At 42.5% G+C, this 12,007-nt stretch overlaps 1 protein-coding gene and 1 pseudogene across 1 annotated transcript in view; one reads left to right on the top strand and one right to left on the bottom strand.

Moving 5' to 3' along the window:
* The window catches only part of AGBL1 (AGBL carboxypeptidase 1), a 436,183-nt gene that overhangs the window by 396,505 nt on the left and 27,671 nt on the right, over positions 1-12,007 (bottom strand). Inside the window, exons 9-10 of the mRNA XM_007446037.1 lie at positions 9,793-9,941; positions 8,109-8,196 (exon numbers count right to left, since the gene is read on the bottom strand). Coding sequence (XP_007446099.1) covers positions 8,109-8,196; positions 9,793-9,941 — 237 coding nt within the window. The remainder of the gene's footprint in view (positions 1-8,108; positions 8,197-9,792; positions 9,942-12,007) is intronic.
* Positions 945-1,771, top strand: LOC103072787 (calpain small subunit 1 pseudogene; annotated as a pseudogene).

Here is a 12,007-nt window from a genome sequence, read left to right as displayed (position 1 = left end):
GGGAAAGAAGGAAATCCCCAACGATGTACCAGCTTTTCAGCAACCTATTAATAGGACCCATATCCTTTGTGACTACAGGACTAGAAACTTCAAAAAGGCAACTTTTTTTTTGTTTTTCCTTGACCACACTGCTCTGCATGCAGGGTATTAGTTCCCTGACCAGGGACTGAACCTGCACCCGCTTCACTGGAAGCAGAGTCTTAACCACTGGATCACCAGCAAAGTCCCCCAAAAGGCATCTTTACCCATGGTGCCATCTGGATCTTGCTACCTAATTGAGTCTATTTTCTCTAGATTTCCCCAAAGTTCTATAGTTTCTCCGAAGCTAAGGCTCTGATTATTAGCAAGTATGTAAAGAAGCAGATGGTAACTCAGAAAGCATGCAAACCACATATGCTCTACCTTTATTCATTCTGATTTCAGGGCTCCACTGCAGCACACATTTAGTTTACACCTAACTGAACCTAGTCAATTACCCCTCTCTTCTAAGTGAAATGAGCCAGTCAACATTTTGGTCAAATGGTCAACATTTTGACAACCAATCAGAATGTGGAATAGAGCTTCACATGCACGAGTGTGAAAACACACACACCACACATATATATTCATGAAGATAAAAGCAGGTGCAAACATACATCTAGTGCCTTGCCATCCCCAAGTTTTTCACCTACATGCAGTGGAGACAGAGCTTGCATCTTTCCTCAAGATTAATAAGATGCCCCCGAGGCCTGTGGGGGTGGTCTCATCTGACATGAGCCTTGCTTGTTTTCAGGCCTCCCACTGTACTAAGTACACTGAAGTCACATCACAGGCACATTCATCCTAAGCAAATTCTATGCTACACCACCAGCCACCAGAGAGAACAAGAGAGAGAGTAAAAATAAGAATATGGAGACTAGCTGACCGGCCGACGCGCGAGCGAGGCAGAATCTTGAGTCACAGCCATGTTCCTGGTTAACTCGTTCTTGAAGGGTGGAAGAGGCGGCGGGGGAGGCGGGGGCCTGGGCGGGGGCCTAGGGAATGTGCTCGGAGGCCTGCTCAGCGGGCCAGTGGCGGTGGCTGCAGCAGGGACGGCGGCAGCAGCGTCGGCACAAGAGAAGGAAGCAGCGGCAGCGGCGGCGGCGCCGGAACTTCCGTGCGCATCCTGGGCGGGGTCACTAGCGCCATTAGTGAGGCGGCTGCGCAGTACAACCCAGAGCCTCCGCCCCCTCGCACGAACTATTTCTCCAACATCTAGGCCAATGAGAGTGAGAAGGCCCGGCAGTTCCGGAGGCTCTTTGCCCAGCTGGCTGGAGAGGACATGGAGGTCAGTGCCACAGAACTCATGAACATTCTCAACAAAGTCATGACCCGACATCCTGATCTGAAGACTGATGGTATTGGCATTGTCACATGTCCCAGCATGGTGGCTGTTATGGATAGTGACACGACCGGCAAGCTGGGCTTCGAGGAATTCACGTACTTGTGGAACAACATCAAAAAGTGGCAGGCCATATACAAACAGTTTGACATTGACCGTTCAGGGGCCATTGGCAGCAGTGAACTCCCAGGGGCCTTTGAGGCAACAGGATTGCGCCTGAATGAGCATCTCTACAACATGATCATCTGACGCTACTCAGATAAGGGAGGGAACATGGATTTTGACAACTTCATCAGCTGCCTGGTCAGACTGGATGCCATATTCCGTGCCTTCAAATCTCTTGACAAAGATGGCACTGGACAAATCCAGGTGAACACCCAGGAGTGGCTACAGCTGACCATGTATTCCTGAACGGGAGTCCCAGACCTGCCGCCTCATCACCTCGCTGTAGGAATCACCTTGGACTCTTCCGTCTCCCCCAGGGTTGATCCTGTTTGCAGTCACATCTTCATGGCTCCTGCTGACCCACAGGCATTTCTGTTCTCCTAGCCCTTGGCACCCAGATTCTCAGTCAACAGCCAGGGCCCAACATGCTTCAACACACCCTGCCCCAGCACACCCATCTCACATCTACTCCATAACCCCTCTCTTGCATCTGTGCCAAGCCCAACGTTTGTGTTGCTTGCACACCCCAAGGGCCCTTCTCTCAGTTCTGGGAGGATCACTCCAGTCCCTACACACCCTGGCACACCCATTCAGTTACCACCCAGGCAGCTGAACTCCAGGCCATAACAGGCCCCAGGCCCCAGTGCCTTTGTCTGTATTCTGCTCCCAGCCTGCCAGGCCCAGGAGGAAATAAATGCACCCTAGTTGCTGCTCTCTCTGAAAAAAAGACTATGAAATTCCTATCCCTAGGCTCTTTCCACAATTCAAACCAAAACTGAACTCCAGGCAGGGAACAGCTACAGTGAAATGGAGAGAGAAATAAAATAGAATAATTTTTAGCTTTTGAGCTTCTGTGGACCAAGGTTCTAGTGATTTAAGGAAAGTTTAGAATGGTAGTTTGGGCTATAAAATCTACCTCCTCACCCTCCCAAAACACACACACACACACACACACACACACACACACACACACCCTGTTGTACACCCTTGCTGTAGCTTCATGGGCAAGATTGTTGTGGGCAAGACTAAAAGCTCCCCACTAATAATCCAGCCCTCTTCAGGATGGCTGCTGATGGCTGGAATTTAAGAAAAATGAAAATCACCTCATTTAGCATGAGTTTCAGCTAAAGGAGATTCAATTGCAACCCTAATCCAGGGTCTAAACTGTAGGTGAAACTAAAGCAAACGTCAGGCTTCCCCACTGGAGTCTCCTGGTGGCTGCATTGTAGTGGGAGAGTCCCGGAGATGACTCCACCTTTAGCAAAGGTTTCATCTTCAGAAACCTTTAAACTTTCCCAAGATCACCTTCTTCAAAGTGAAATGTTCCATAAATCTCCAAAGTGAAACACTTGGCTTGCTACAATTAGATCTGTCCATGATAAAGTGAGATCCTATCAAGTCCTTTTTGTTTTCCCAATTATGATATGAACATACTGAGGGATGTTTGCAAGGCAGTGACATTCATCCTTTATATTTCACATGGTTCCCATGTTCTTCCTTTGTATAGAAATGCTTTGCTTCTTCCTCATGTAGCCAACTCTTCTTCCTCCTTCAAGACTCAACACAAGTGTTTCCTCTTTCATGAAGTCTTCCCCAATATCCACCCTTTTACATAATTCTTATCACATTGTGCCTCTCCCTCACTGCCCATGCTTTATGGCAGGGATTATGCTTATTTGTCTGTATATCTTCACGCTTGGCACAGTACCTGGACTTAGCAGCTGTTCAGCTAAGGCCTGTAGAATAAATGGACCTAAGACTCTAGAAGTAATAATTAGAATTCTTGGCATATCTTATCTCTAATCCTAATTATATCCTTTCAAGGTATTATTATGCACACTCTACAGACTGGGAAAATTGAGATGTGAAGTGTCTTGAGGAACTCCACACAACAAGCACAATAAACAGGATTCAACCCTAGGTGTGGGCTTACCCCCAAAACAAGATTATTTTTCATTTTATCACCTGTCTCATAAGAATGGATAAAAGGACAAGAGGTCTTTTGGTTCAATTCAGCAAGTAAGTGTTTGAAGTTTTGGTTTTCATAAATCAGAGATACCTATAAACCTGAAGTCTAAAATAAGAGAAGGGATGTAAAATAATCCAGATGATAGCCAGTGAGAAAATTATTCATACCACTGTGATTCTTTATGTCACTGGTATTTGATGCCACTAAGAAGCTTCTACTAATTACTAACAATTGCTAATACTCACTGAACATCCACTATGCACCAGATGCTGTTGTAAGATTTCCATGTGCTTTATCTCATTTCACTTCATCCTCAGCACAGATTTATCAAGTAGATACCATTATTATCCCCTTTTACTGATGAGGAATCTGAAATTGAGAGAGGCTGGAATAATTTGCCCCAAGGTCACATCATTAATGAGTGGTAGAAGTTTCACTCCAGAAACTTTCTCTCCTTGATCTGCTCTTCTTGGCGGAGAAGCCTGGTGTAAATCAAGTGTGCTCTCAAATATGCCAGATCCTAGATGCATGTTGGGTCAAAGATGATATGGACAGATCAGCCATTCCATAGTTAAAAGGCTCCCCTTTGCTTTCCCATTCCCTGAACAATTTATCCTCGGAAGGGTCTGCACTTTTAAAATCATAAAGCTTTCAATGAAGCAAGGAGCAAAGTACACAAATGCATGGTTATGAACTCAGTCTCCTTCCATTTGTACGTTAAAATATGCTGGGAAGTCATTTTTTTTTAATTTTATCTTTGGGAATTTTTTTTTTTTTTTTCTGTGTGTGCATGAAAGAAGCAAATGCCAAGATAGAGAGTGAATTAGATAACCTTATAATGACGATGGCTCTGTTTAACATGGGAGCATCATTTCACTTAACAGGATCTAATAAGCAGGGCAGTCAAGTCACCAGGCTGCCCTGTGTCTGCAGAGTTTCTAATATTCTGTATAGCACCAAATCTCTCTCCTGAGATCCCTGGGAAGGATGCATGATGGCAGAGCTCTTGTATGACATTCATCTTCATGACTGAGCTGTTCCATCTCCTCTCACGAGCAGAGATAAATGTCAGAAGAGATCAGCTGTTGTGTATTACATGGCCACTCTGAGCATGCAGCTTCCCTCCCTCTGCCCTTCAGCACCAAAATTACTTTAGACCAGAGCTGGGAGAAAATTCAAAAAGGTGTGAGGCTGTGTACATTAGAGGGAGAAGCAGACCGCAGGGAAGTAAATAAAGCAGGAACTAAAACAGTCCTTGCTTACTTTTACAAGAGGCATGGAAAAATAAGCCTGCCCATTTCTGTTCTTCCCTCTGGAGGATCCCTTTTGATTTTCTGGCTTAGGGATCTGCCAGGTGGGTGGGCGAGGGGGTGGGATGGGGGGAGGAGGTACCCCAGGGGAGGGGCAAGAAGATCAGATCTACTGAACACAGGGAGAAGATATTAGAATTTCTCTTTAAATTTATTATGATCTAATAAGGAAGAAAGTTGTCTAAGGTTTAATATGGGGATGGACAACGCTGCCCTTATGCTGTCCAAGTCAAGCTACTATGATGAATAATTATAAAACAAGCTAGATTACACTACAGCAGTCTTATCCATTCTTCTCTGTTGTTTTCCAGGGCTGGAATATGAAAAATACATTACATTTTATATCTATGGTTTTCATATGTCAGGTAGTTTAGTGTCAACTGCTGTACAGTAGGCTTCCTGAGGGAGGGATGAGAATAGCTCACCATCTCTCTCATTCTTTAGATTTTAGCTTCTGGCAAGGTATTTAAACTTGCAGAAACCTTCTCTAGTGGATCTACAGATTATATTATCTAAATTAAACTAAACCCTGCAATATAGATAATTAGTTTTTTCTAAATTCTGCTTGGAATTCAGAGATTGATAATAATATTACATTTTAAACACAAATGACTGAGAAAATGAAAGAACTGACATGACCTACCTCCTACCTTAATATTAGCTCTTTCTCAAAAATTCTTATTTGTGTAAAAATTATCTAATTAGATTGGAGAAGTTAACCACAATTTTTCAAAATTATCCAAAAGGCAATTTACAACTATATTTTTCATGGTAAACCTTAAGGGTATAGGATGCCCTGAGTTACCAATAGTAAAAAAATATATATAGCAATTTTACATTTAAAATTTAAAGATTTAAACTTAAAATTATTTTTCTCATCTTTTCCCCATGTCTTAAAATTCTAAACTTTCTGCATGTTTTCTAGTATGCATAATATATTAGTATAGTAAGGCATGTATAATTGATTTTTTTAAATTATGAACAATTCTATATTCAAAGTACATGCATTAGTATATTTTATCAAAATAGTCTGGAGATCACTTTCTAAGTGATGATGCTCGGACCCACAAAGCAGTCAGCCCACCTCCTTAACTGATCACTGTTGCTATCACTTTTTGAAGGAAATGGATATCCGATTCTTTCTGAGTATGCTTTTCTTTCACCCTCCCATAGATATACTCAGGTACCATGGCTCATGGTTCTCTCCACAATAAGCACCCTGGCACCCCCTTTAGAACATGGTACTAAATATAAGAATGTAATAGAAATAAGATTTCTGAGTTCCTGATGACATACTGGAGACAAAGAAATAGGAGGTAAAGTTCTCCCAAATTAATACATTAGATAGTATAAAGTCAGGGATGAAGCCAAAAAAACCTTCAAAAGCAGATCAACTCAAAGATTGTGATGCGTAAAAGAGAGAAATAAATACATTGTGTAATCTAAGGCATTCTACGGTAGAGAAAGGCACTCTGATTTGCAGTTGAATAGAGACACATATAACATATCTATCCTGTTGTTAGATCACATTATTGGAAATATGTTAACACAATGCGGTGAATTGGTGTAAAACAAACTATGTTATAATGTAGCAATCTTATCCATTCATCTCTGTTGTATTCATGGCTGGAAGATGAAAAATGAATTACATTACACATTCATGGTTTCCATGTTACCCCTCTGTTACTCTTTAATCACATAACAATTGTCTTGTTAATGAATCTAAAAGCTATTAACACTAACATTGTCATTCTTTAGGCCAAGGCTCCGCTTTGGGATGTTTGATTTCTTCCTTTTCCTCTTGGCAGATTCTAAATCCCCTTAAGCCCATGCCTTATTCCCCCACCTCCAAGGAAGCAGCCTTCAGGAAGAGCTATCCCCCCCACTTCCCCCAGAGGATGCTGAATGTTATGTTTGTCCAATCTCTTACTAACCTCCAGATCCAAGCCCACTGCAAGCTGGGTCTTTCATGTTTATTTAGAATTACTATTTCTCGAGGACACTAAAAGTTATTCTTGACACATCAAAGTCCAAATTTATGCTTCCATTATTTTCCCCCACAGCTGTGGCCCCTGTCACCTTGAGATGATTTTAGTCTCAATCTCTTTGGACCATAAGAGGATCCTGAGAGTCTGTGGTTAGGTGGGTCAGAAAGTCATTGCTATGGAAAACCAAAAACATTGTATGGCTTTGCTATTGTTCTGAAGAATATAACGAAAATACTACCCAGGTCCATATCCTAATACATCCAAGACTAAACACTGCTGACTCTTTCATTACAAACTGTTAGCCCATCTCTGTGCTTTATAGACTATCCTTACTTCCATGGTGATGATTGCCCTTGTGTCTGATAGAGCAACAAGATTCTTGACCTTCTTATCTGTCAATGCTCCTGTCCTTACAGTCTCAAAAGCCAAGAGGCATAAGCATTTTTACTCTTTCTTTTTGATATTTGCAACTATCCTGAACTCAATAATGCCTGATAATATTTTTAGGGGCCTCCTGTAATCTCAGAAAGAGATATAAATTACTTTATCCAAGAAAATAAGTACTAGCCTATCAGTTTTTTATAAGAAACCAGCAACAAGCTAATAATTAGCTACATAGTTTCTACCTGTCCATACTCCCTATCCTTTTTTTGTCTTATGAATTTGTATTTTATTTTCTAGCAAAGGAAAATGCACAAATAAGCAATTCACGGGTCTGGAATGCATGCATGTATTTTATCAAAATATTTGGATAATTCAAATTTCATTACAACTTTACAGGATACACTGATGAAAGTGGCTAGTGATCAAGAGTTGAAGATGAATTCTGAAAATACCTTTCTCTTCTATTTTTTCCAAAATTTATCTTTCTGTGGAGGAACAGTTACTTAAGTATATTTCTCACATATTGATGTTTATCTGCTTTGGAAAACTGAAGCATGGGATGGATAAGAGTAAGTTAGAATATCTCACACTTTTTGTTCACTGGGACCAATGGAAACAGGAAAAGAATTGAAGCTTGATGCACTAATCATAGGTTGGGTCTATACAATAATATCCAACAGTAAGGTCTAAAGGTTTTAAGGTGTTTAAATAAGAATAGATGACTTTTCAGAAAATCAAAAGATATTTCTTGAGGTCTACTGTGGGTGCCATTTAACACACTTAGGCTTCTGAAGGACAGAGCATTTGCCACTGGAAGAGTGACAAGTACAGCAGACAAGCACAGATTGCTCAGGTTTATAAGATTAACATGGAGAAGCAGGAAATTGAGAGAGAACAGAAGAGCAAAGGAAGCTAACAACACTCTAACTTACTTGTAATAACAGATTTCATAGCCTGTCCGTACCCAGGCAGGTCTGCCAAGAAGAGCCTCCTTCACAGAATACAGAGTTGGCTGCATCCCTACACAAAATAAAGGCAGGATTAATCCATTAGGTCGGGGGCGGGGGGAAATAGAAAAGGAGAGCTGTGGTAGGTTGAATAATGGCCCTCAAAGATACCCAGGTCTTAATCCATGGAAGCTGTATATTAACCTTATATGACAAAAGGGACTTTGTAGATATGATTAAATTAAGTATCTTGAGATGGGGAGATTATCCTGGTGAGCCCTAAATTCAATCACACATGTCTTTCCAAGAGGGAGGTAGAGAGAGGTTTGACTACAGAGGAAAAGCAATGTGGCCGAAGCAGAGAGATTTGAAGATGTTATGCAGCTGACTTTGAAGATGGAGGAAAGGGCCATGAGCCAAAGAATGTGAGGAACATACCTCTAAAAGCTGGAAAAGGAAAGGAAACAAATAATCCCCTAGAATGTCCAGAGGAAGCATGGCCTTTCCAGCACCTTGACTTAAGACCAGTGAAACTGATTTGGGACTTGTGGACTCCAGAACTGTAAGAGAATATATTTGTCTTCTTTGAAGCCACAAAATGTGTGACAATTTGTTACAGCCGCTGCATCAAGTGAATACAAGAGTCAAGGCTCACCTTTTCTCTTTCTATACCAGCAAGAGTCTATTTAATCAGTACAAAATAGATGTAATGTCCTATGCTCGGACCTGGAGCTACGGGGAATATTTTTTCCTTACTCAGAGCCACTAATACATTAGTATGTGAGCCAGCAATAACACACAGAATTTCCCATTTCTAGAAACATTCAAAATAAATATGGGCTACTAGTCAGTCATTGTCCCTTGAACGGCCCCTCTAAAATTGCCACAGGTATTCAGGAGAATTTAAACTTTCTCCAGAGTTTTCTGAGAGTGTAAATCGGTGTAGTCCAATGGAATTGTGCCGTTTGCCTGTCTGTGACAAATATCAACAGATCAGTACATTTACTCCTATGGGATTTAGGAGGTGGAGAGAAGGAATAAATGAGAGGGCTCACTGGCCTCAAAAAGTTCAAGGTGGGGCAAGGGAGGCAGGAAGCGGTGGAAAGTTATGTGAGGTATTAACATTTCATAGCAGAGGGAGAGTTTCAAGCTTCCCCTCCCATAGTAGCAATTTACCATAGGTTGGCAGCCGTCTTGCCATACCTGGCAACCAAAACATGTCAGCCCAACTTCAAACCCTTTGCAACCCAAGCAGGGCTTCTGATAATAATTCAAGCACTCAAAAGTGACATCAGGGCTTCCCTGGTGGCGCAGTGGTTGAGAATCTGCCTGCCAATGCAGACAACACAGGTTCGAGCCCTGGTCTGGGAAAATCCCACATGCCATGGAGCAACTGGGCCCGTGAGCCACAATTACTGAGCCTGCGCGTCTGGAGCCTGTGCTCCGCAACAACAGAGGCCGCGATAGTGAGAGGCCTGCGCACCGCGATGAAGAGTGACCCCCACTTGCCACAACTAGAGAAAGCCCATGCACAGAAATGAAGACCCAACACAGCCATAAATAAATAAATAAATAAATACATTGTGTATTATTAAAAAAAAAAAAAAAAAAAAAAGTGGCATCATTTTTGGTGTTATTGAGAAAGTCTCTATTTCCCAAGAGCTCATACCGTAATTGAACTGGCTGTTGGCCTTCTCACAGTTGATAATGTTGAAGCGATAAGGGACCGCATCCCTCATACCGCTCACCTTGAAGTAGAACCACTGCTGGTGCTGTGTGCTATTCACATCAGCATTGATCAGTAAGTCGTACTCCAACCTGCAAAGCCAGAAGCAAGATCAGAGGGTTAAAAGCCTTTAAGAGAACTTCCAACACTGAGAAATCTACACATCTCAGGTTCTGGATGATAGATGTAAGATCCAGGATCTTGGTTGGCTGGTAAGTTATAGTTATCATCCTTATCTCACAATATTGGACAGAGGCTTTGGAAATTTAAGGAGGGGAGAGCAGTGTCCTGGTATTAGAAGAGTCAGTTATACAATTATAGCCTATCTTTTTATTAAATGGTAATGAAGTTTCTGTCCAGCTGGAAAAATGCAAGTGTGCTATATCCCAGAGAAAATGTGGTCACATCTGGTTGGATATGCCATTACTATTTGATGTTAGACATGACTTTTGAGCATCAGTCTCCTCAAATGAAAAATAGAAATAGTATCTAGGGACTTCCCTGGTGGCACAGTGGTTAAGAATCCGCCTGCCAATGCAGGGGACATGGGTTCGAGCCCTGGTCAGGGAAGATCCCACATGCCACAGAACAACTAAGACCATGCGCCACAACTACTGAGCCTGTGCTCTAGAGCCTGCGAGCCACAACTACTGAGCCTGTGCTCTAGAGCCTGCGAGCCACAACTACTGAGCCTGCGTGCCACAACCACTCAAGCCCATGCGCCTAGAGCCCATGCTCCACAACAAAGAGAAGCCACCGCAATGAGAAGCCCGCACACTGAAATGAAGTGTAGCCCCCACTGGCCGCAACTAGAGAAAGCCCGCACGCAGCAACAAAGACCCAACACAGCCGTAAATAAATTAATTAATTAATTTAAAAAAAAGAAATAGTGCCTAAACTTGCAGTACTGTTTGTAAAGATTAAGTAGTATAATATATGTAAATCCCCAGCAAGGCAACAAACATGAATTAGACTAGCAATGAAAGATTTGTCTGTTTGTTTTTTCCCTTTTTAACTGATTTAGTTTACATGAAGTAAAGTACACAGATCTTGAATGTACAGCTCAACGAGTTTAAGCAAATTCATCTGGATACACCTGTGTGACAACTCCCTGGATCAATATGTAGAACAGTTCCAGCACCCCAGAAAGTCCTTATGTGTCCCCACCCAATCACTATGTCTCCATAAAATTACTTTTTCAAGCTTGAGCAACAGAATTAGCAATAAAGCTTTTTTTTTTTTTTTTTTTTTTTGCGATATGTGGGCCTCTCACTGTCGTGGCCTTTCCCGTTGCCGGACGCGCAAGCTCAGCGGCCATGGCTCACGGGCCCAGCCGCTCCACGGCATGTGGGATCCTCCCAGACCGGGGCACGAACCCGCGTCCCCCGCATCGGCAGGCGGACTCTCAACCACTGCGCCACCAGGGAGGCCCAGCAATAAAGCTTTGACTTAAACATTATCATCAGGATATTTCATTTTCAAAAATATTCTTATCCCATCCCCTTGGCATGCGCTTTGAGTTGCTCTTCTAGAAAGGGCAATGGTTTTGCCCTGATTCATTCATACTCTCCTACTCTGGCCCTCTGATTAAATGGCAGTGTATAGTGAGATTTGTGGAAGGGGAGAGCTTTGTTGAAGCCGTAGCAGAGCAGATGGTGTCCCACCCCTCCCATCGTCACTATAAGCAACACACTCTAACCACTGAACTCACCATACAATGAATGAAGCTATAGTTGGCACTATAGAGACACTCATGAGAACAATTCCAGGAAGTCTATGACCCTCAAATTGTCTGCTATGTCCACAATGCTCTCTCCAAAAAGTGGTCATAAAAAATCCTTGCCTGTAAGTAGGTTTGTTTTCTGTCATTTGACTCTGTCACCCAGACCACAACTGATGAGTTTAGGATTCTACACTCTGGCCAAAGGCAGATGTAAAGAGAAAGACCTGAGTAAGGCCAGGAGCTTAGGCACATCCTGGACTGCTCATTTTCCCACTAGGAGATTCCTAACCAGGTCTTCCCCACTGGATCCTTGGAACATGATAAATGAAGAGAATAAATAATAAAAGCAGGAGCTGTAGGAAGAAGAAGCTGAGATAGCAAACAAGAAAGAGAAGGAGGGGCTTCCCTGGTGGCGCAGTGGTTGAGAGTCCACCT

The sequence above is a fragment of the Lipotes vexillifer genome, unplaced genomic scaffold, assembly GCF_000442215.2.
Source record: "Lipotes vexillifer unplaced genomic scaffold, Lipotes_vexillifer_v1.1 scaffold495, whole genome shotgun sequence".
NCBI classification, from domain to species: Eukaryota; Metazoa; Chordata; class Mammalia; order Artiodactyla; family Lipotidae; genus Lipotes; species Lipotes vexillifer.
This window is presented reverse-complemented; position numbering and strand designations above follow the sequence as displayed.